This window comes from Aphis gossypii, chromosome 2 (genome assembly GCF_020184175.1).
Source record: "Aphis gossypii isolate Hap1 chromosome 2, ASM2018417v2, whole genome shotgun sequence".
In the NCBI taxonomy this organism is placed as follows: Eukaryota; Metazoa; Arthropoda; class Insecta; order Hemiptera; family Aphididae; genus Aphis; species Aphis gossypii.
The window spans coordinates 78,842,227-78,868,651 of NC_065531.1; the positions used below are offsets into that span (position 1 = coordinate 78,842,227).

The following is a 26,425-nucleotide window of genomic DNA, read 5'->3' on the forward strand; positions in this document are numbered from 1 at the left end:
AGGTAGGTCAAATAATAGTCATTATAGAGTTTTCACTTACAGGATTAATTGAAACAAAAACTAGTAATAACACATACAAGTTAATCGAACTTTGTGTTTATTTTCACTTAAGAACTCGTACAATTTTAATATAAACACGATTAAAACAACTTAAAAAATCATTAAAAGTATAAAAAGATATTTGAAATACAGGTATATAATTTATTTAAATACAATAATATAAATAAGTTGAAAATAATAAGTTACATTTTATAATAATATAGGCTAGGCGCCAGAAGGTATAAAGATAACATAACTATTTTTTTTAATCATCTTTTTTATTAATGACAGTTGTTAAATTTCGATCTTCAGTTGAAATGTTAGAATCATCCCATCCCCAAATTCCATCTCCATTAGGATGTGAACCATCTCCTGTTCTATTGGCTCGTTTTAAAATCATATCATTCGAGACGGTTTTCATATCATACGCCCAACCAATAAGTGAGAAAAAGTCTATAAATGCAGTTGTCAAGTTTGCTCTGTAATTTCCAAGTTCAGCCGCTTTGTAATCCCATGGAAATACATGATGATAATTGTGCCATCCTTCGCCCAAAGCTCCAAGAGACACAGATAGATTTTCAGACGGATTAATTGATCTAAAAAGTAAGAAAAATAATAAAGATAGGAACTAATAGAAGTGAGTATTAGAGACTTACGCATCATATGGACGTTGACCCCAGATGTGAGCGGCACTGTTGACTAACCATGTCATGTTTAAAGTGAAAATATAACGCAGCATCGTTGTGAAAAATGCATTGACATATGTTTCGTTCCAAAAATAAACAGGTATTATTGTGGGAAAGAAAAAGCAAATCAACAATAGTAATGGAACATAAAATCTGAAACAAAATTTTGAATTTTTGATAATTACGATTACATATTTATTATATAGTCATAAATACATTTATTAAGAATTGAATCTTACGTTTTTTGAAACATAACAATGGAATCTTTTTTTAAATCAGACATATCAATTTTTAAGCATTTATCATAGTAATCTGGGTGTCTACGAACTACAAGCCATCCAACATGTGAGAAAAAAAATCCTCTCTTAGCATTATGCGGATCTGAATTTGTATCTGTGTACTTGTGATGAATTCGGTGATCCATGCACCATTCGTAAATATGATTCTAAAAATGTAAAATAAATATATTATTATGATTGGTAATTTTTAAATATCTTTATATTAACAACCTCAAAAGCCATGGTACTCATCAACATTAAAATAAATCGTAAAGGCCATTTTGCTTTGTATGACTTATGTGACCATAAACGATGAAGTCCAGCTGTCACACCTAATCCTGACATTATCCATGAACTTAATCCTAAAAAATTTAATTTATACATATATATTATTGCGATAACTAAAAAAATACGTTTTATTATGCAATCTACAAGTAATTTATTAAATATGAACTTAAATTATTACAATACTAACTTTTGAATAGGTAGGTATATATATATAATATTTATAGACAGTAATTTATTATACCTACCTGTATGGCTGTATTATATTTTAAGTTAAATTTAAGTGTAATAAGTGACATGATGGAAAACAATATTATACTTCACTTATTTTAAATACTAAAATATATAAAAGGTATATAAATTACTATTGTATTTTAGAATTGAAAAAAAATTTTTTAATTTAAAATAAATAACTAGGTATTTAAAATTGTACTATTATAATATTAATTTCAAGATTATGCAGCAAAAAAAAAAAAAAATTAGATTAGAACCTATAAGTTAAAATTTTAAATTTAATATTTAATATAATTTAAATTTTAAACATACCAAATAATATTGTGAGTAATTTAGTTGATGTAAATGCTAAGTATAATCCATAAATAGCTGACAAATGACCAGCAACAAAAAATAATACAATTCCCCATAGGATATCAATCTTTACTGGTTCTATAGAATTCATATCATTTCTGTCTTGTTTATTTTTGTCCACTGAATTGAGATCGGTCTAAAATAAAAATAAAGTACCTATTAAAAAACTAATCAATACATAATAAATGAATAAATAAATAATACATATTATTAAGAAGTAAAAACAAACTGGAGACAAAATAACGGTAACACATCAAAAAATTAATCAAGATGCAATTGTCAAAAATGTAAAATAATTGATTTTGTTTAACGAAATGATTTACCTCCATCATCGTGTTGGCCGCGGTGTCTACGTCCCCGGGAGCTCCCATTTCTCCGGCAGTGTTCATCCTCTCTCACTGGTTGCGGTGAATTCGCCTTAACTAATGATTAATTTAATACCGCGATTGATTTTATATACCTTTAGGAAGTAAGGAAATTCAGATTATGGTCGGATCAAAGGTGGACGTAGACAGACAATACGCATCTTTGGAACGCGTACGAAAATAAAAACAAGATTATATAATAGTATAATTGTATAAAGACTCAATACTGCAGCTGTTGTCTGATGCACTGTCGCAGTCCAAACACCACAACTGGTCTCATACTCTAATGAGTCTAATGCATTGCGCAGTGAGTCACTCTCATTATTTTACTATATTATATTTATGAAATACGCGACTCGTTTTCTTTAGTGTACACTGTACAGGCCGATATAATTAAAGCTACACAGGTACCACGCTTTACTAATAAGCATTCTTAAACTGTTTATTTAGATAATTTTCGTTATTGTCTTAGTCTCGTTCGGAGTTTGGACTTCTAAATATTTGCATAAGTGCCTAAATTATTATTACATAAATCGCTTTTATATCGTATTATGTTTTATAGTTATTTTTTTATTATGTAACTAGCTGACCCCGTGCATTTCGTTGCCCGTTAAAAATGCAAATTCTATATAATATGATTCGAATTTTGATTAATTTGTTATTTACTATTCGGTTTAACGGTGTTCAAAACTTAGACATTTTCATTGACTGTTTTGATTCTCAAAAATCTTGTGAAAGCACCACTTTAATATGCGAATTTTGTAAAATGCTTTCTTATTACACACTAAATTTGTGATACGATTTTACGAATGTATCGTGTAAATAGTAAGCATTGATCTATCATTGTTCAGGCTCTACGTTTATCAGTCAGTGAGTTACTCAAGTCATAATATTATAGTCATTCTACTTACCGTTGCCGTGAGACTCTCTTATGATTATGAGAGCAGTATATTATCATGTAGGCAATCCACACGTGGTGGATTGCGGACCCCGCGAGATGTGTACGTAAGCTTATAATTTCTAACACTTAAGTTTCAAAGTTATATCATTTTTTTATTTTACTACGGTGGGTAAAATACAATAATGTGACATCTCGTAGTTTTTATATTGTTGCTTGTTGGTAAAACAATAAAACTTGGTATAACTTGTTATGTTAGTTTATTACTGTGAATTTGAAATTTACTGTAGACATTGACTTATTTTGCTAATTCTTATTTTTGTTGTTATGGTTTTAACAAAATATAACAACAGGTCTATAATTATTATATTCAATCATAATCAATAGTGACCTTAATATAGTTTGTTTATCTGCAGTGATAGTTGTTGTTTTTTTACATCCAGATTCCGAAGTTTTCTGGTGGATTTTCCTAAAATTGTACTACATAAGCACCTTCTCTTGCGACCAATAGGAGCGAATTATCAGTGAAAAATGTTACAAAAATGGGGAAAATAAATAATAATAACAAAAAAATTGTTACCATAAAATAGTAATAATAATAATAATAATAATAGTAATAGTAGTCATCGGTATTTTTTATTTTTCATTGTATTTTTATTAATTTTCCGTGCAATTTTCCTAACTTTTTCTTACATAAGAACCTTCTCCTGGAAATTACGACCCAAACAAAATAAGAATGAGCGAAATCGATCCAGCCGTTCTCAATTGATGAAATGTTATACATTTTTGTCTCTATTTTTATATATATAAAGATAGAAGATAGATAGATTATTGTGAACTAAAAAAAAATTCACTCAACAAATTTCAAATTTCCAAACTAAAATAACTAAAGAAACCATAGATTATATTGATTGTACATCGAGCTGATGTTTAGATGTCTACGTCTACCATAGAGTAAATAAAGACAATGGGATCGAGTTCAAATCCCAGACATCAATGAATAGATTTTGCACTTTTTCTATTTAATCGGTTGACTTTTTAAAAATTTTCTTTCGTAAAAACTTTCTCCAGACAATAACAAATACAACTAAAAAATAATTAGCGAAATCGGTTCAGCTGTTCTCAATTGATGTATTTTTATACATTTTTGTCTCCATTTTTATATATTTAGATTTTTAATTTCTTTTTTTACTATGACAACGATTTAAGTTTGTATGTCTATTTGCATGCATTTTTAAAAACATTTTAAATAAATGATTTATTTTATTTAAATGGTTGCCATTGACTACCAAAAATAATTTAGTTGACTATTTGCTGGATAGATGGCACTTCTGTAATTTCATCACAACCTCGTCATATTTCTCTAACCCGATAACTTTCTCAAATTTTTCGTCAGTAAGAACCTTCTCCTGGCAATTACGACCCAAACAAAAAAAGAATGAGCGAAATCGGTCCAGGCATTGTTGAGTTATGCGCGTACATACAAAAAAGGGGGTTCTATTTTATATAGTAGTATAGATATAATAGATATGTATAGATAATAGATATAATATTAATAAAAATATTACTAACCTAATATATTATTAATACTTGTTATAATATTTTCGTCAAACACACTTCTTCGAGATTCGAGTCCGCGCATCGTATTTACACAATATAATTTTTTGTTCGTACTGGAAGACGTAGTCGTAGACTCACACTTCTTCGAGAATCGAGTCCGCGCATCGTATTTACACAATATAATTTTTTGTTCGTACTGGAAGACGTAGTCGTAGACTCGTAGCGTATGACTGACAAGTGACAGTACAAATGTACGATACTACGATGCAATCACAATAGCTGGTATGATCATAATATTATTTTTTTTTATTAAAGTATCTTTACTCTTTAGTAGTATGGTACGAGTGTATTACGTTTCAATAATGATAAACCGTACCGAGCACCGACGACCGAAATACCGTATGGTGGACCACCTGTTGTTGTCTTGTTGACGTCTCAGAATCTTAACCACGGTTAAAGAATTATCCAAGTTCATGCTATGAAGTAATTGAATAAGTTGGTATCCATGCGGCGGCGATTCGGCAAATACAGTTATCGCCTATCGGCATTCTTATACTTTTTCATTTTTTCTTAATAGGTTTTACTATATGTATTCGTTTCTACTTTTCATCCTTAAAATTAATAACCCGTTTCATGAAAAGTCCAAATTCGTATTGAACGGGAAGATATGCAGAATTCCTACGACCATAACGTATTTAAATCATAAACGATTTTATGCTACGATGGACCATCGACAATAGTATGACAATTGTGTATCTATCCATATCTATATAAGTATATTACAGCTCTGGAGAATTGTTTTGTGCTAAAGCAGTTATAAAGCTTGAAATAAAATGGTTTGTTTACGTTATAAAAATAGTATTAAAAGCTCATATGTAATAAACACTCGTTGTATTGAGGTCTGTCAATGTATAGCGTTTACTATAAATATTTTTTAATTTTCTAATTAATTTAAGAAACTGGTTTAAAAAAAATTGTCATAAATTGGACAACATAGGTACCAACATTTTTGATTTAACACTTTCAATTTTGTGTTAATAAAAATAGTATCACAGTGAATTAACCTAGCTATTATTTAACTAAAATGTATGAACATATTTACCTATTTGTATTTATTGTCTTATTGATTTTTATTATACTTCAATTTTTCAGCGAGTAATGAGGATTATTATACTTTCATATTTTACTTACTAAAAACTTGCTTAAAAATTAAAATATTGTATATTAATAACTAGAAAACATAGATATTTATCTTAATTTTAAATTTGGTAATTACTAATTTTATATAATTTTTAAGCCAACAACACAAAATTAAAGGTCAGTTTTAATATATTATACATTAGGTAGTAGGTAAGACGGAGAAAATGCATGTGTAGGTACGAGTGTACGACACTACGACGTTCTCTTAATTGAACCTTAAAATCGATTTTTTTATAAATTAAAAATGTGACTACTATTAACAAAATCTATACCTATGTTTAATGTCAGATTCTTTTAGAAAGTTCTAATCTCAAAATAATTTTCAGCAAAACTGCACTTTATCCTGTTAAAGTTATATATATATATACTTTAAATTTATAAAAATGAATACACAATTTGAGTACAAAATACACCATTAATGACACATACATTATATTTTATTTTATAAAGCTAATTATTAATTTTTTTAGTAAATATTATAGTAATTATTATTTAATATTGTAGGCAGTCAAGATAAATTGTTATTGATACTTCATTAAGAACAAATTGAACAAAATTTGAAGTGGTGTTTTTCACAAACAGCAATATTTTCAGGTTAGATACACTAATACACAGTAATATATTTATGATATTAGTTTTTTATTAATTGGTACATATTATATAGTTAAATTTTATGTATTCCATAATTATTTAACAACTTACTAAGGTATGCGCATTATTAATTTGTAAATAAATAAATAAAACGTTATATAATATGTGTTTAACCCCTTGACAACTGTATTAAAATATACTTATACTTGGATGAACTGTACGTCTGTACATCTGTACTGCATTAAATTAAATTTATTGAAATTGCATTTATTAAGCCGCATTCCCACGATTGATGTACTTGGCCAATATTTGGTGCTGGTGTTTACTTGTCATGCCGTCGAATCGGCATACTTGTACGATTTTTGTCACTGGGGCCGTACCCGAGGGTTGTCGATAAATGTGACACAAGTCAAAGGAACGACCAATATTACTCGTATTATTTGTCAGGTACGCCAGTCGTGTGAACACCGTAATTGTGCGTTGGTCAAATGTACAATTATTGGCGTATTTGGCAAGTACACTATTCGTGGGAATGCGGCTTTAGAGATTTTCATTATACGAGTAGGTATGTACTATAAACGATAAAATGCATACATGCGACCGTTGGGCTATCACGATTGATTGGTATTTTATCGAGTTAAATAATTATTTAATGCGAAATACGTTTCTTTTCAATAAATGAAGAATACGCAACTACAATAGTCAAAGTAGTCTAAACGGTTAAATGTATACAGGGTTCAACCACATAAACTATGATAAAAAAATAAAATGATTAAAATGTTATAAAAATAAATATAACGTGTCTATAAAATAAAATAATGAAATTATAGTCATAGGTACTCCAATAATCCAATATTATATTAAATTTGAATTCAATAACATATTATTTTATACGAAAAACAATTTAAGTGAAGACGGTCTGTCACCTTAAACCACTAAGTACATTACACATGGTATTTTGTTTTTTGACATAGATATTAAATACATTTTTTTTACTTTTAGTATTAGGTACCATAGGTTGATATAATTTTCCATAAAAATATTACATTTATTATATTATTATTAGTGTTTAATTATCATAATAATATAAATATATGTTTATTCCATTTCCATATTATATTAACTTAGGTAACTTAATATTTAATGACATTTTTCTGCAAATACCAAATAAAAATTAAAAAATATACTTATTAAAAATAGATAACAATAGATGTATATAATATAGGTAATGTGTTTAAATTATAACAAAATAATTAAAATTGATCGCTTAAATAAGTAATTTCGTCTGTATTTGAATTTATAATATACTGTCTATAAAAAGTAATTGTCTCCGTATATATCTTAGATTTTATGGTTTTAGTTATGACTACTTATGAAGAATCTTATACAAATTTTCCAAATTTAGATAAAAAAAAAGAAAGTTTTTACGAATTTCTGACTAAAAAAAGTTTGTATTTTTTACGATTTTAACGAATTTTGTCAAAATTCTTTCTAAAAATGTATATGAAAAAATTATGTGAGACATTGTATTACATTTTCAAGAATTTCTACCTAGGATATACCTACCTAATTATTTGAAATCGACATTTAAAGAAAATACTAAATAAAATTGAAATGTTCTCATGGCTATGAATAACAAACGAGTTAAAATATTTTATTATAAAATGAAAATGATAATTTAAACATAATGTGAAAATTTTAAATAGATTTTTTTAATATTTATTGGAATACAATGAAATATCAAAATTGCTCGAAGAGAAATAACTATTTTACTTATGAATATCGAATTTTGTATTTACATTAACATTTAAAAACATTTCAAGCTCATAAAAAGTAATTTGGCTTTCCGGAAGAATTTATGATCACATATAGGTTGAACAACTAACAAATAACGTGGTTATTACCAGTGGCGTATTTAGGAGGGGGGCAGTAAATTTAACTGGAAGGTTTTATTTTTAAACTGATTTAAACAATTGTAAAAAAAAAAAATGTGTACCCAGGGCAGAAAAATCTTAAATATGCCTGGTTATTACATTTTAGGTTCTGAACGGAGTGATGAATGTAAAGATCTTACAATGATAGGTATGTGTTTTTTTTGTGTCTGTGTACACAATAACTTGTCGAAATAATGCTTCAATTTAAAACTTCAGGGGTGGTTTTTTGTAGCAAATTAAATGTCCTTGGTGCATTATGGAGGTCAAAAGTAAGAAATTTCAAACTGTTTTCAGAAGCGTCGAGAAAAGTTACAAAAAAAAGTGACGAAAAAATGAGAATTTTTAGGCAAAATCAGTTTTCGATAAAACCTATTTTTTTACGTGCAGGTTGTAACACTCAAAAACAAATGGCTGTAAATACTTGGAATTTTCACTACCTAAATATTTGTACTAAAAATATTCTGGATTTTCTGGAAACAATCCCAAGTGTTCCATTAGTTTTATAAGTCAACTAATTTTCAATTAATTTTGATAATCTTATAATATTATATAATAATTAAATATAATATAATGTATAGGTAGTTATATTCATTATAATAATTTAAAATTTGTTTTCTAAAATATCGCACTACTTTTGTTTATACTTAGTACTTAACTAAATAAAACCGACGTTATAAAATATAATAATATAACAATTAACATGATATATTCATAATCGTGCGCAGACTTAAAATTTGGAACGTGTCTTAGAAAAATTTATGTTTTATATTATACACACAGAAACAGAGCTATCAAGAATAATTATTATCAAAAAAAAAAAAAAAAAAAGAGCAAGCACAAGTCAAATTTGTATGTTATAATGTATTTATTAATTATAATTTATAAGTATATATTTTAAAGTATCATTCGTCTATTTTCTGATGTATTAAATTCATCGATGACAGAATCCATATCTACTCCACTTGTTAACTCTTGTTCAGTGAATAGTAAAAGTTAAAAATCTAATCGTTCCTGTTTCAATGTACTTTTAAGTTTAGTTTTTACAATTGTCATTTTTGAAAAAACTCTTTCACATGTACGTCTTGTAAATGGGATAATGGTAAATAATTACAAGGTTTTATAAAAACAATTGTATGTAGATCTACTATTGTTAGTTTTCAGCCAATCGAGCCACAAATAAATAGATTCACTTGATATACCATCATGTTTATCAGATTTAGGCAAATGTTTTAAAAAGTTTATTTCAGTTTTTAGATCTGTACTTGAAGTATTTGAAAACTTAACTAAAACATCAATTATTTCAGGTTTTATTTCTATACGTAGTAGACTAGTAATAGCTTCAATTAAGCTTAAAGTTTTTTGATTGAATCTAGAATCCATTGCCGACAATAAATCATTAAGTAGTTCATAATAAACAGGTGTCTTCATTTCATCTAATTTATTTACAAAATAAATGAGATTTTGATTGTTTATCAATTAGAATCGATACTTTTCTGCGAATAACACCTTGAACAATATTTCATATTTTTTATATAAAGTTACTGCTTGATCAAAAATATTTTCAAATTCTTTATTTGCATTTCTCATATTTTTAAGATATAATGTTTAAGACTGTTCATTATCAATTGCCAACAAAAGATTTAGTTTTGGTGATTGAAGTACTGACACTGAACTAACTTTTAAAATAAGATTTAAAACTAGATGCATCATAGATAAACATGCCAAAAATGAACTCAAATCTTTTTATTTGGTATAAAAGACCTTTGCTTTTTGCATTCATTTTAACACAATTTTAGCATTTTAGTATTTTATAACCGTATAAATCTAATATAATATCTTCGATGTATTTCAATGAAATAGCATAAAAAATGTCTGTTAAAATTTTAAAATTTTTCGAGTAGTGCCCAGGCACAACCGGCACGCTCTGTGTGCACGCCTATGGATATGTTACTATTGCGTATTCAGAACAAAGTATAGGCTAGGGTGCCTTGAATCAAAAGAGGTTGCAGGGAACCTTTGCATTAAACAATAAAGTATACTTTATATAGGGTTGAGGACTTTTAGTTTTTTCATATTTTTTTTAGAAAGATCTTAGAAAAATTCTAGTGATCAACAAAATATGTGTTTCATAACATCAGGAGATCAAATTTAAAATTTTATTTTGCATATTTTTGCATATTTTTTCATTATTGCATATAAATTCGTATTTGGGTATATTAGAAAAATGAAAAACATATTTGGCAATTTTCGAAATAAGTTCTTACATTAGCTTAGACAAAAAAGAACAAAATGGTAAATTTTCCATTAAAAAATAATATTTTCATCGTCGGTTAGGTAATTTACTATCTAATCGATAAACCGATAAAACTGAAATGACTAATGAGTATAGGAAGTGAACTTAAGTTGTTCGTTATATTTTGGCGCGTACTTGTCTTATCACTGCGGTCAGTGCATGAAATATTTTCGTCGCGTAATAATTTCGTCTATTTCAATCTTTTTTAGTTAAAAAATTGCAATATTTTATTATTATTATTAAAATATTGCAAAGAAAAGAAAGAACAATTATTGGCTTTTCGTTTAAAAAGTTGTGTCGGAATTTAGTGATTCTGTTTATAAATATTATAGTTAGACAAAATAATAAAATAAAATAATTTGTTAGAGCATATTTCTTGATATTTAAGTGCATAAGTGCCTATATATTTTTAGATTTTTAAGTACTAGGAGTCCTCAACCTTAGTTATAAAATAGTGTTTTGATAACTTTTTATTTTTGTTTGTGTGGCTTACTTTTACTAATTATTTCATTAGTATAGTGATAATACTTTTAAAAATTATTAATTGATTAATTTTAATATTGTATAGTTGATTACGATTTATCAAAAAATAGGGCAATTTTCACACATAATTAATGTTGATCTTTGGTTTATTAATTATACGAGTATAGTCATACATGTCTAGCTAAAAGTTATATAATACGATTTGCAATTTAAATGTCTATTAAGACTAATATTAAATCAAGGCTTACTCTGTAGCGTTATCAATGTGCTTCTCATTTCTAATCTAATTGAAATAAAATATCTATACTTAATACATAGTAATATTTCTAGATAAGGTATTTATGTCTATTGTATTCATAGACATATAAAATTCAATTTTTGGTAGTTCGTTAATTGTTGACCAAACAATATTTAATTTATAAGTTATTCATCCTAACGAAAACCACCCTAATGAAGGTGTCTTACAAACAGCAGTATTTATCCTACTCGTATATTCCCACCCATCAACTATATTTGACTATCTATTTAATTACCAAACTATCTTTATTCACCTCTTATAACTTATTTAAGATTTAAGAAGCATTTAACTATTTAATTTAATTTTATAATAAACTATATTTAATATTATAATTGACATGATATTTTTCCATCTACTAATATTAGCATTTACTAAATCTAACATAATTTTCAAAATATTTTATTCTATTAGGGCTAAATATTCGAATCTTTCTTCATTTTTAGATTCTGAACGAAGTGATGAATGTATTGATTTTACAATGTGGGTGTGTTTTTTGTGTGTGTGTCTACATCATAACTTGTCGAAATAATGCTTTAATTTAAAACTTTAGGGGTGGTTTCCGATGGCAAAGTGAATATCCTTGGTGCATTATAGAGGTCAAAAGTAAGAAGTTACCAGTAGTTTTTTAAAAAAATTATTTTTTTATATAGTTGTAACTCAAAATCGAATTATTGTAAATGCTGTAATTTTCAATAAATTATTTATTATTATATTATTTATATTAGTGTTATTTCAACACAAACACGGTTACATTTATGGTTTTTTTATGAGCTATTTATAGATAACGGAAATTTTCGATTTTTCTAAGTATTTTGTAATTGAAATATCGATAAAAAATTTTGGGTGGCTAAAATAAAATAAAAATCTTAAGTCACAATTTTGTTTTATAAGCGTTTAAAATTTAAATTTTTACAAAATCGCGATAATTTGCAAGTAATTTTGTATTTGAAAATTCATAAAATTTTTTTATATTTTTAAGTCAAATTTATTAATGTGTTAGAACTATTAAGTTGGTTTACTTAATTATTTAAGTATGTTTTCGTATATTCATAATTTGAAAGTTATCAGTAGATGTGCTGTGTGTAATTTAGAGGTCAGAGGAATATCGATAGGCTTTAACTTATGATGACTTTTGAGACATGTTACTTTCTGCAATTCCAACTTACATAGTTTGTAATAAATCTCTCAAAATGTTTTATAAATATTATAACTAGATATCGAATTTTTAAAAATACCATGTAGTAGATACTTGATATAGATAATGATATAAATCATTATTAAGTTTAGGAGGTTGAGGTCTATTTCATTTTTTAGACATTCAAACAATATTATATTTAATCAATATAATATAATGTTTAATACATATTTATTAAACGAGAAATAGGTTAATTTATGAGTAGTTATAAAAAGTACGTTAGTCATCAATATTATCATATAAAAATAATAGAATGTTATCTGAGAATTTATAGTGAATAAATTAATAACAAAAGTATTGTAATAATTAAAAATATTAAAATTATTAATACATTTGTACTGCATATCTAAGCGACTTCGTGGTTTGTAAGGTTTGTTTAATATATAACATGTAGTGCACATTATCTAAAATCGTGTAACTATAGGCATTACCTAATTATACATTAATTTTTAAATTTATGCAATTTGCAAATTTTCAATCATCTAATGCATCTTAATTTTCTTTTATATATATGAATTTATTTCATGCATTATTTTAGTCATGTATTGACGTAGTATTATTTATAATTTGTTGTTAGTTTGCTACTTAGGTATACCTAAATTTAATCGATTATCAGTAAGTAGTAATACAATAATTTCGGTTAGAATATAAATTGTTTTAGATTATATGATTCAAATGCCGTATTATAATAATATTTAAATTATATTATAATATATTTATACAACAACAGAATTTTTAATGTTGTTTATTATTATTTGTGAAAAGGTCTCTAAAATAGTAAATATATGTACATTACAAATATGTAGGTAGTTATATATATTATTATTATTGAACATTTTTTATTCCAATGGTTCAGTAATTTTAAGTGCATAATGCGGAACATTGGAGTATTGTACCTAATGAATCTTCATAATAAATTCATGAACAACAATTTCCTATTTTTATTTGTTTCATTTTAATTGGGTTTTTATCATCGCACTGTAAGAAATTACAATTGACCTGTTTACTAATAAATAAATTAGGTACATCAAAGTCTAATTGGTTCAATCAATATAATAAATAAATAAGACGAAACCAAAATGTTAATGTAGTTTGTAATTTGGATATTATTAATTATACACTACAATATTAATGACGTCTGAAAATAAATAAGTGTTTTATATTTATAAATTACAGTCATTGGGAAAATATTTTAGAAGATAAATAAAAAAATCTGTTAGTTGATGCGTTAAATTTAAATAAAAATAATAAATTGTAGCATGTTATAAACGTTTTGGAGCGGTAACACAAATCACTGTGTAAGTCTCTATTTGATACTTCTATAGATATTTTATAATTTAATTATAAAACAATAAGTAATTATAATAACAATCATCATAATATTATATCATATTATGTATTATTGTTATATAATTCTTATAAGTCTATATCAATGTACCTTAGAACGTGATATACATATTTTAATTGAATTTTAAAGTGAAAATAATAATATATATATTTATACATAAATATATTATATAATGACAAAAAATGTCTATGAATAGTATTTTAGATTCTTGGTAGAGTACTGAGTACTATTAATGTATTGGTTTTACAACTATATGTATTTTTCTTATGCCATTTTTTACTCTAGAAAAATGATCATAATTTAATATAAATAAAATTTTAAGATATACAGAAATAAACATAAATCGGGAGGAATGACTACAGTGGTCTACTGATGAAGAAGTATGAATCAACAGGCGTCCACAAGAGAACCGATCACTTATATGATTTCAGTGGATTATATTACACAAATATAGTAATATAATATAATATAATATTGAACTCACTGACTATACTATATTGAGTACCTAGTGTAAAGAAAAATAAATAATTTTATTCAGAAACTTCATGGTCTTGTTTCAAAATTTAAAAATTTAAAACTTAAATCAAATTATTTTTTTTCATTAAGTATGTGGACAAAATGCCCCTTGTGTTATTCAGAAAATTTAATAGCTAAATATTGTATCTGCTCAAAATCGTTTTCGCACCTAGCATTGATTTAATAATATTATAAATTGATATAATTGATTTACATTTAATATATTTATAACAACTTATTCAATGACGAATTCACAACACACACTATTATCAGTCGACACCTTTAAATATCTAACTATTGAATTCAAAATATAAATGTGTTATTAACTTGTAAGTCTGTAAAAAAAAAAATGCACTTATGCATTTTTGATAGCTTTTATTTTTGTATGAAAAACACGGGGATAATTTATGAATCTTGTATCCGAAAGATATCTTTTACTTTGTGTACATATTATTGTTTTTCTATTATTTTTTTCTGATTATTTTGAAAATCACTGGGAATTTTTACCCCGAAGTACTGAGTATAATTTTCTATCAAAAATTACCATCTATGATAAAATTTGAAGTATTTTTATTGGCTTATACTGTTCCAAAATAAAATAGGTAATAGAAATAGTAATAATAAAAATAAAAATCACATTATCATAAAATCAATAACATTTATTAGATACTCTTATATATTATATGTCATAGTCATATAGTCAAATCAGGCATTTTACTAAATGTCTATAGACATTAATACCTAATTATTTATTGCTATTGTATATAAAAAAAACTATATGTAGGTATTAATGTGTAAAACATGCAGAAAATATGTTTAATTTCATGTCCATCGGTACTATTGTTTTAAAACTTATATCATTAATATATATATAGGTAATTACTAATTAGATGTGATAGTATACCGGTATAAAAATGAATAAAAAGGTTATATTATAATTACAAACTTCTATTAATTTTTAGTTATTATTTGTTGTTACATGATATTGTCTGGTGCCATTTGCTTGAACATTAGTAATAGTTTTTGTAAAACATAACTCACAACTCAATATAGATAGGGTTCTCATACAACTAAGTACCTACGTTAATTTTCCAAGGTAAAATCAATGGATTATTTATTCTTATTTAATAAGGATATATTATATAGTACTCACTCATACTCGTACTATCGTCTATGTCTATCATATATAGTTAGTAATTACCTATATATATTTATTATTTAAGTTTTAAAACAATAGTATTAATGGACACAAAATTAAACATACATACTTCATACTTCTACGTGTTTTATATATTAATAAATAATACATAGTTTTATATATATAAAATAGCGGTAAATAATTAATAGAAAATATAGTTAAATTTTTAAAATAATACAAAATGTTTCATTTTTATTATTTGCTTGACTTGTAATAGGTATTAATTAAATGTCTAGGCGGATAGTTAAATTGCATAAAAATTAAATTCTTTGAATATTATGCCTATTGCCTAGGCATTTAGTAAAATGTCTGATACGACTATATGCATACACCTACGACGTATACACTCCTATGGACAGATAACTTGCTTAACACTACTTCTAATGTTTATATCAATTCTTTCATACTTAATTACATAATTCTATTAATTGTAATATAGGTAAATTATATTATACATGTATATAAAGAGGTAAGTGGTTAACTCAACAGCATATTATTTAGTTTATACTTTACAGTTTACATAATACCTTCTATAAATTGTATAATTAATTTAAATTTTAATAAATACGCCAAAGAATTTTTCATTTTTAGATATGATTTTAAATATTTTATTTAAGCTTTGCTCACAAAAAGTGTAAGTTACTATTATTTTTATATTTTTTTCATAGTAACTCCCTAAGTAGTAAATAGTAAGTGATAAATACATAGGCACATACGCTATATTTATGTAATATGTATAGTGTACAATAAACAATCAATTATTAACATTTTAAATTTTATATTAATTTATTTTTCAAAATAATATTGGAAACAATTGAATAAAGATATTTTTAAATTCTGTGTATAGATGTTACTGGAAAATATGATAATTTAGGAATTGCCGTGATTTCCTACACAGTCGTAGTTTTATATTAAGTTATGTTTTAAATTCTTATCAAAACAAATATAGGTTAGGTTTTCGTCGTTTTCGATGTTCGGTGTTCAATCTGATTATGGAACATAAGTTGCTATATACTATATAGATATCCAGTCAATTCTCGAAAATTGTTCGCAAACGATAATTGGTCGAAGAAAAATTGTTCGTAAAACTAAAAATTTTATTATTCATTAATATACATTAAAAAATATTGTGAAATAAAATTTCTAAGTTAATAACTAGTAAAAAATTTTATTAAAAATTTAGAAAAAAACGTATAATTAAAAATTTAATTTGTAGTTGAAAATGACAGTCTATTCCACGTAGATAATCTAGTATGTTCAGAGCATTATAATCAAATTACATTTTTTTAATTTACTTAACTCTCTTAACTCTATCTTGATATTTTTTTACGAAAGTTTAGTACCGGATATATCCTGCTTAATTTTGAGTCGATTTATAATTTCTTTTTTTTTAAAGTTTCAATAAAACGCCTTATTGATAGATATTTTCTACTTCAAATCAATGTAAAACATTTTATTATATACTGGAAACTACGTTTGAATAATATATACCATGATAATTGTGAATAATTTCGTAAAAATTAGCGAAGCTACCGAAAACGGTCCATCACAAAACCAATATTCATATTTCTTCATAAAATCCAAATTTTTTTGTGTTGTATTATCAAAATACGTGAGTGATTTGTACCATTATCATAAAGCAAAAATAATTCACCGTCACTTGTAATTCAATTGTTGATACTGCTCAAGAATAATAAAATTTAAATTATTTGGGATAGGTGGAGAGACTTCTTCTCTTTGACGAAGACGTTGAATTGTTTTTTTTAACGTTTGTATACTTGACATATCTGCAACTATATAAAATTGCTTTCAGTTGACTATGTCAAATGAATTTGTTGTTTGCGAATTTTGTTCTTCGATCAATTGTCGTTTGAGAGCAATTGTTTTTCGATCAATTTACATACATTCACCAATATAGTATAATATGGTTAACCCAGTTTTATACTATCGTTTTTATTGGTTATAACTTATAATACAATTTACAAATTATGTAAATATTAATGACACATATAAATGACACAATACTGTTTGTGGCGTTTTTTGTATTGAAATAGTAAATAGCGAAGTGTTAATAATAATTGTGTTTCATAATTTCTTTTTCAAAATAAATTTAAATGAAATGCGCTTAAAATTTGATTAAATGTGTTTGTCATGCATTTACTAGACTATGTAATGCTAAGTGTTACAGAAGTTTACCATGCAATAATATGGATAAATATTGACGTTACTTAAACAAAAATAAAAAAACAAAAATCAATGTAGTAAAAAATAATAGGTGTATAAAATTATGATTTGTAAATAATTGGTATTACAGTGAAACATTGATAATTCAAAACAGTCTGGAGTAAAAAATAAATTTGAGTTATCGAAAATATTTTTTTTTATCACATAAAGACTTTATCATAAATGACTAGTTACTGAGGTAAATTCCTTACTAAATCAGATATTATAGTAATAGACTAAGACTAACTATTGTCAACATCAATTAAATGTCATATTTTCCGTTAAAGTTAGATACTACATAGAGTTAGCATTTGTATTTGCTATCTATCTACACAGATATTTGTTCATATATTATAGTTGAATTATAATACATGCAACGTAAAATTCAGACTTGATGTTAATGACTAATCATATATCGATTGCTTTTATTAAAAGGCGCACAATTTTAATGAATTCATTAGTATTCCAAATGCGTTAATCGTCAAATAACGATTGTCGATTCAACACAATATTTTATTGTTATATACTGCTGTATTCGTATAGCATCGGTAGGTTGTGGCTTTTTTCATCACGTGTGTAATATTATAGACAAGCTATTAATTACATTACCATAATAATATAATTTTTCGTCATTTCGGCTTACAAACTATAAATTCACTAATAAGTATATAATGTTCGTGTAAAAATTAATAGCACTATCTACATATACAAACCCAAAATCGGAGATCTACGTAATAAGATTATAAGAACTGCAAGAAAAGGTACTGAGCAGTTTTATGTTGATACTTGTGCTTGTGCCTTTAATACATGTTATAATTACTTGTTGTAATAACGTTATGAACATATTTTTTGAGAAATGTAAGACTAAGACTAACGGGTAAATATCATGTATAATATTATATACAACAGTGTACAGTACAGGATTTCCGGGATACATTGATTTCATTTATTATTACGGTCGTTTGATAAATCATTATTACTCGACAATATATAGGTACATAGGTAATATGCGCATTATTTGGATAAACTATTGTTTAACCTAAATAACAAGTACAATATATGAAATAAATACGCATAATAATTACTATGCGACAAACGTAGACGCCATACTATAAATCTATTCTATTAAATCGTATGTATGTAAAGCCAACAGGTCGACGAATACGATTGACCTTCAAGAGGTGCATACGTTCGTACAGTCGTTCGCCGGACTTCAACGAAGAATTTTTCAACATTAAGGTAAGTACGTATATTTATGGTAAGCCAATTAATTATATTTTACACAAATAACGCATACAATTTGTTACATGATATTCGTAGATATCAATTTTTATAATTAATTTTATTGTATAGCATTTTATTTTTTGCAGAAATGCGTATCTGAATCAGTATTCATAAGACATATCGTGCTCAACATATATTTTAAATTGACGAACGTGCACGAATAAATATTTTAAAATCGGTCAATTTGATTAGACTTATTTATAATGACCGACAAGGAAATAAGAATACCAAGAGAAACGCGATGGCCGAGTGTCCTTTATTACTTATACCTTCATTTTTCTGCTTTGGTTGGACTTTACCTCGCAGTTTTCCAAGCAAAATGGACTACTATATTTTATAGTAATTATTCATATTTTTATTGATTTATTAGTTTAATAAATATAGTACCTATTTTATAATAGTATATTTGTAATCATTTTTATAGCGATATGTCTTATCCACATGTCTGTCCTCGGCTTAACTGTTGGAGCTCATCGATTATGGACACATATAAGTTTCAAAGCCGCTAGTATACTTAGAGTATTCTTGGCATTTGCACAGACCTTAATATGTCAAGTATATGCAAATCATCAAATGCAAATTTGGTGTATAAAATATTCTAATACAATAATAATATTATTTTCAGGGATCAATTTACGACTGGGTGTTAGAACACCGATTGCATCATGAGCATTTTGGTACAGAAAAAGATCCGTTTAACCCAAGTCGAGGATTTTTGTACGCATATATTACAAACAAATTTGTTACAAGTCATCCTGACCATGAGAAATTGTTAAAAACTATTGATATTAAAGATTTGGAGCAAGATCCTATTGTAATGTGGCAAAAAAGGTAAATCATTTCAATTAAGTTTTCATTAATTATTTGATTTTTATGTTTCACTTTAGACTTTACTGGTTGCTGGCTCCATTGTTATTAATGCTCACTGTATTTTTGCCATCTGAACTTTGGGATGAGTCACTTATTTGTTCAATTTTCATAGTTGGATTCTTCAGAGTAACAGTATCGTTACATTACAGTTGGATTTTAAATGCGGCTACGATAATTTGGGGACTAGAACCACTCAACAAGTAATTTTTAAAATAAATTTCGTATTATTTTATCGATATTGAAAAAAGCCAACAAACTATACTGATAAATTTACTCATTTAATAAAATGTATTTAACTATACATACTGTAGTTAAAATGCATATTATAATTTCTTATATAATATCTAAACATATGGTTTTAATATTCTTTGTTCTAATGCAACTTATAAAATTGTACTATAGCGTTTATAATTTATAACTTGTAACTATAAACATTTTACTTAATTATAAAATAGAAAAAAGCTATATAATAGATATATGGTAAATTATCTTGGTTTTAGTGAGGACTGAGGACCTTACCATTGGTTTAGGATTCCCGATGAGGCTACGTAAAAATTTTAAATAAATAATTAACTGCACATAGCAATTTTGCATTATTTTTCAATTAAAAACTGATATTTTTCCTTTGCAAATTTTAAATTAAATTTATGCGAATAATTTACAATTTTTTTTTATAAACACTTCGTTTGCTTATTAAGTACATTGTATACTACTAGTAAAAGTCGCTGAAACAGAAAGAGCTTTTAGCAAGGTAAGAAACCAATTAAAAACATAAAAAAAAGTTTTGGTTGATAAAGGCACCTTAATTAGGTACCTTGGTGTCTTAACAACTGAAAATAAGCTTGCTTCAACTAGTTCGATCAAATTATTCAAAAATGTCCAGAGAAAAAAAACTAAGAAAAACATTTAGTTAATATAACTATTATAACTGTAAACATTTTAATCAAATCGAATTATTATTTATTTTATTATACATATATTTTTTTACAAAACTTATTACACTTGAAATGTATGCTATAATAATAAAATATAATATTGAACAAAACTATCTAGGTTATAACTTATAACTAAGATAAATAAATAGCTGTTATTCATATCTTCAGTAGATAGTAAATCATATAATTTTTCCCGATGTACAATAGGTATTAAAAGTTCTTAAATTGTGTTATCTTATATTTTTATATTTAAAATAAGTAAAAATTATACATGGTTTGGAGGGTAGTAGCTGAATACTAATTATTAATGACCAATGTCCATTATTGATATAATAATATATTTAAATATATACCTACTTATACTTTGTACTATCACATTAATATTATAAGAAGACAATATTATTTCCTAATCCTAACTTAAATTAAAAATATCATTTCAAAAACGGTTAAAAATAAATGTAAATCATTAAGTACATAAAATATGTAATCCATATTATTCAGTGGCGTATCTAGGATTCATTTTACAGGGGTGTTTAACATTTAATAGTGTCATGGAAAGTAGGGGAGGAACCCTCACGCCTCCCATAATACATTTAAAAAAATCATTTATTGATATAAATTATTATTATAATAATTCAAGTATATGTTTAATTTATATAGAATATATTTTTTTTAATTTGGGAGAGATTTTAGTTAGATATTATTTTTATCCCAACGATTATGGTTAAGTAGGATATGGCGTGTTATTGTTAGTTGCTAAAATCCTCAGGTGGTCATTCATCAGGGAACTACCAACCATATAGAATATTATAATAATAAATAGTAAGCAGTATAAAGTAACCAATAAAATATTTTTCATTAAATAATATTTTATATTATTTTTTAACAATAGTATACTGAAAGGAAAACAATTTATATGAGTGTAATATGACTATATAACAAATGAATATTTAATATTACAGCACATAACTTTCGATCTATATAACAAAGATAATAGACACTGAACTAACCTATAAACATTCTAAACAATAAAATATATAGCTTATAGTACAAATATCAGAATTATTGCAATATTACATTTTTTTTCCTAATACTTGATCATACCTAATCATATGCATATAAATACGATTATTATTTTTTCCAAATTCAAACATAAAAGTATATTAGTAATAAGTATATATATATATAAATAAATATAAGGGGAAAAATATATAATAGTTAAATTTCTTACCATTAACAATATTTTCTAATCAATATGTAAAAATATATAATATCGACTTTATAAAAATTATTTAATTAATTTTATATTTAAAATATAGGTTTAATAATTATAACATATGGTTATATCTTATATGGTATTTACATATTAGCTATTTACTAAAAAGCTATACCAATGAAAATATGATTACGATATAGAGTTAAAAAAAAACTTGAGTTGTTATTGATTTAAGTAATCCGATGTACATAGCTATATGCATTATCGTTAATAATTTCTTAATAAGTCTCAAGACAACTTTTATCAATATTAATTGCGTTGTTCAAAAATATACGGATAAACTTATAAATTAGATTTTAATTGTAATCATTTTATTCGTTTCAGGTACTCCATTCAAACAAACTTAGTATTTCTCATAAACAAAAGCTTGTGGCCTCAATACCATTACACGTTACCATGGGACTACCAATGCGGCGAATACGGTAATTATAATCACGGGTGCATGACGGCTCATATAAGAGTGTGGGCAGCATTGCGATTAGTGACCAATCTGAGAACAATAGATTCCGATGGAATGAGAAAAGCTATGATTGAAGCGGCTACCACTGGACGAGAATTCAATCAATGTGCAGAAAAATATGCGTTTGATCCAAATCTTCTCAAAATAAAATGTGAATTAGATTTAGAAAGGATACCTTCTTGATTACAATTAATATATATATATATATTATTATACTTTATCATTTGTACATCTATAATAATCCTAACCATCACAAGAAGTAATTAAGTTATGTCTTATGTGCTTTCGTAGGTTAAGACAAATGTACCTGTTTGCTATCATTGGTTATAAGAATTCTAATTTCTAAGTTCAGATAATTCATTGTAAGTAAAACTTTTAAAATAATAATGAGAAAAATAATAATTATAATCTATAATTTATGGTACTAGGTAGGTAACTGACCTATATGTGATTATGAACAAAAAACAATTGTTGTAAATTAGTTTTGATAATATATTTACTAATATTGTGTAAGACCCTAGTTTGAAAGCTAAGTATTTTTATTAGCATAAAAAAATTAATTAAATATATTTCTTGTTCTTCTATAGTTTCATATAACGTTACATAATTTACAAAACTGCACGTTTATGAATCGTGATAATTTATCAAAATCATTTTCAGTATACTTACCTAATACATAACAATACACAATTACAATTTAATCATCAAATTAAATGTATAATATTTTAAATAACAAATAGTGTAAATTATGATATTAAATAAAATTGATCTAAATACTGAAATATTGGAATACCAAATTAATAAATACCTATTTGGATATTATATTTCTTATATTTCATGGATACAGATGATAATTAGTATAAAAATATATAATACTATAATAATAACTTTATTAATCAAACAATATTGAATAATAATAAATTACAAACTTACTTCCTAAAAATGGTTGTCTTATAAATATATTACAATTTATAAAATTGTTAAGAAACGTATATTTTTTTTCTAAATTTATCCAGTTGTATTTAGGTAGTTGATTCGTTATAAATTATAATTAATTTAATAATATCATAGAATATTTAATATTATATATAAAACATATGAATATATGATTATGATGATTACATAATATATTCCAGTACTGACAACTGACTCTAAGAAATAGTTATTTAAAAATTAACCATGTATCATCTTATATAGTAGACGTCAATTATAAGACTCACTTTGGGACCAGCACAAAGAGTGAGTCTTATAACTAAATGAATCTTATATAAGCGAAGTGGAGAAAAAAAACAAAATTTTTAATTTATGAATTATATTTTATTACATATTTTGCTTACTTTAATCTATTTTAATAAATATTACTTATTAGTAAATAAATGAAATCAGATAATACGACAATCGCGATAAATGTGAAATGCGATAAAATTTGTTGTACCTACATACACATATTATAAAGCATGAATCGAAATCACTAATAACTAATAAGTAATAATCAATAAAAATATGTACATTTTCAAAACCCATCTACTTCTAAATTTTAATCAAAAATGTTTATTTTCTACCACTTTTTTTTTTTTTACGAAATTTGAGTCTTAAAGCCGAATTTTTTGTAATGTATTTGGATACTTCCGGACCATTGCAGACGATTTTGAGTCTAATAAACGACTGAACTTTGTTTCTGTGAGTCTTATAAGTGGCGTCCACCTATTCTATATTTGAGTAAAAATATACTTAACATAAAAATCTATCTCTACATGACTAATCAACTAACAATAGAACAAAATAATTAGGTTCGTATTTAAAGTAAGTAATAATTTATATTTTGGTGTTCTACAAATTATTGCCTATACTTCGATGTAAGCAATAATCCATAATTATAATTATATGAACTGCAGTATAATATTAACCATAACACATGAGTCATAAAATGTATATATAAATTATGTTTTTTCAGTTACAATAAAGACACTTGGAAAAAAAGACTTATGAGTTATGAGTTTATGACACTATAAGTTATAGTCTATAACAATAAAATTGTACTCGTAGAGGTTATCAATTAATTATATCTATATATTATATAGTATTATCGAGTATTTTTAAGTTCTAATAAATTTAAACTCAATGATTATACATTAATATTGCTTATTTAATGTTTATACAGCATCAAAGAAGTGTATGTATTAATAAATAATTATTAGTTAACCAAATTGTTTAATATTGCATTTGAACTTTTAAATTATTGCTCTAGAATATTGTAAAAATTGCCGTTATATTGTAATCTGTATTTACTATTTAGATATGTTGATTGCAGAATTCATTTAAAAGTTTATTATAGTAATTATAATTATTACAAATTACCATAATGATAATACAATTGAGATATAATGCCACATAATATTTTATATTGGTAATCGCCGATCGATCATTAAATTTGCATTAATTATTTTAATTATTGTACTCGTATCTACTCAATTAACCTAACCTATATGCATGAATAACAAAATATTTGCACCATGACGAAAAAAAATAATCAAATATACAATAAATCACAATTTGCAGTATGTTTTTAAAATGCATACCTAATTCACTAAAACTATATGTATTTTAAGTGATTTGATAAAATTAAAACTATATAGGTTTGGGAAACACTATAACTGTACAGAAAAATCAGAAAAATATTAGAAATATATTAGTACTTACTACATATAGATGGATTAAATTAGTAAAAAATACAGTTTGTTATCGTTCAAATGAAAACTATTAATTTACGAACATGACCTAAAAATTAAAGAGTTCAAGACAAGTAATATTCACAGATATAGGTAGGTATTTGTGTATATATATGATTCAGACAAAAGTATTTATTGTCTTATTGATAACGATGTTTAGAATACTCATTTAACCTTTAACTAAACTTTGTACCAATATTTATCAATGATTATATTTGTTTGTTAATTATAAGATCAACTAATTAAGTTGTAAATACTTCCATTGAACTTTTTTTGTCTTCTCCACTTCGGTTTGTATTTATCAATAACTTGAACTGTTACTATTACGAGTTTTACATGACATTAGATATACGCTAAATACTTATATACTTATTGTTATAATATTTTTACATAAATAAAAATACTTTAGATGTTTGTAAAACTGTTTCAATACAGTAATAACCAATATAGGTATAATATATACAATATACATTGTACCTAATCGTATAGTGGTGTCCTATACATCATATATAATTAAAATATATTGTTGTTAAATCAATGTTAAAATACAAACTACGTATCACCAAAAAAATACAAAAACATAAATTCTACCTATAACTATTATGAAAATTAAAGCTTGTTATAGTATTAAATTTTTTGATTTTCGTTTTCCAATACATTTTCTTAAAATAGTATTTTGTTAGAATTTTAAAGGTAGCATAATGTATTTACGTAGATATAGTATATTATTGTTAAATTTCATGTATTATGTCGTCCAGTCGATAAGTTAAATATTGGAAACAGTTTCATGAAAAACATTCGTGTATTATTATTATATTATACTTGGACTTATTAATTTTTTTTTTTTTTAGAAAATGTTAAAGTAATAATAATTATTAAATATTATAATAGAC

General features: G+C 25.1%; 2 protein-coding genes and 1 long non-coding RNA gene across 10 annotated transcripts; 2 read left to right on the forward strand and 1 right to left on the reverse strand.

Moving 5' to 3' along the window:
* Positions 1-80: 80 nt before the first annotated feature.
* Positions 81-4,959, reverse strand: LOC114121739 (acyl-CoA Delta-9 desaturase-like). Of its 5 annotated transcripts, XM_050200832.1 has the most exons (8): positions 4,835-4,956; positions 4,712-4,751; positions 2,200-2,336; positions 1,835-2,012; positions 1,235-1,365; positions 965-1,170; positions 696-878; positions 81-635 (listed from the first exon to the last, which is right to left on the reverse strand). In XM_050200832.1, the coding sequence occupies exons 3-8, from the start codon at positions 2,263-2,265 to the stop codon at positions 305-307; spliced, it is 1,095 nt and encodes a 364-aa protein (XP_050056789.1). In that variant the 5' UTR covers positions 2,266-2,336; positions 4,712-4,751; positions 4,835-4,956; the 3' UTR covers positions 81-304. The 5 variants fall into 5 exon arrangements, with proteins under 5 accessions (XP_050056789.1, XP_050056787.1, XP_050056788.1 ...); XM_050200830.1 differs by having other exon boundaries at positions 4,712-4,858; XM_050200831.1 differs by lacking the exon at positions 4,835-4,956 and having other exon boundaries at positions 2,200-2,298; positions 4,712-4,830.
* A 104-nt stretch (positions 4,960-5,063) lies between these two features.
* Positions 5,064-14,545, forward strand: LOC126550045 (uncharacterized). Of its 2 annotated transcripts, none has more exons than XR_007604068.1 (4): positions 5,064-5,194; positions 5,277-5,535; positions 6,404-6,493; positions 14,364-14,545. It is a non-coding gene; the product is annotated as an uncharacterized LOC126550045 (long non-coding RNA). The 2 variants fall into 2 exon arrangements; XR_007604069.1 differs by having other exon boundaries at positions 14,372-14,545.
* A 4,175-nt stretch (positions 14,546-18,720) lies between these two features.
* LOC114121747 (acyl-CoA Delta-9 desaturase) lies at positions 18,721-23,023 on the forward strand. 3 transcript variants are annotated; one of them, XM_027984196.2, is made up of 7 exons: positions 18,721-18,739; positions 19,125-19,217; positions 19,349-19,601; positions 19,687-19,817; positions 19,888-20,093; positions 20,150-20,332; positions 22,668-23,023. In XM_027984196.2, exons 3-7 carry the CDS (start codon positions 19,466-19,468, stop codon positions 22,984-22,986), a joined length of 975 nt encoding a protein of 324 aa, XP_027839997.2. In that variant the 5' UTR covers positions 18,721-18,739; positions 19,125-19,217; positions 19,349-19,465; the 3' UTR covers positions 22,987-23,023. The 3 variants fall into 3 exon arrangements, with proteins under 3 accessions (XP_027839997.2, XP_027839998.2, XP_027839999.2); XM_027984197.2 differs by lacking the exon at positions 18,721-18,739 and having other exon boundaries at positions 19,081-19,217; XM_027984198.2 differs by lacking the exon at positions 18,721-18,739 and having other exon boundaries at positions 19,109-19,221.
* Positions 23,024-26,425: the final 3,402 nt, after the last annotated feature.

Excerpts from the sequence above, each read along its gene's own strand:
- LOC114121739 (XM_050200832.1), bottom strand. The coding sequence starts at position 2,265 with ATGAACACTGCCGGAGAAATGGGAGCTCCCGGGGACGTAGACACCGCG. Across the intron at positions 2,013-2,199 it reads CGGCCAACACGATGATGGAG|ACCGATCTCAATTCAGTGGA; the intron begins GTAAATCATTTC and ends TTTTTATTTTAG. Across the intron at positions 879-964 it reads ATTGTTATGTTTCAAAAAAC|ATTTTATGTTCCATTACTAT; the intron begins GTAAGATTCAAT and ends ATTTTGTTTCAG.
- LOC114121747 (XM_027984196.2), top strand. The coding sequence starts at position 19,466 with ATGACCGACAAGGAAATAAGAATACCAAGAGAAACGCGATGGCCGAGT. Across the intron at positions 19,818-19,887 it reads CACAGACCTTAATATGTCAA|GGATCAATTTACGACTGGGT; the intron begins GTATATGCAAAT and ends TATTATTTTCAG. Across the intron at positions 20,333-22,667 it reads GGACTAGAACCACTCAACAA|GTACTCCATTCAAACAAACT; the intron begins GTAATTTTTAAA and ends TATTCGTTTCAG.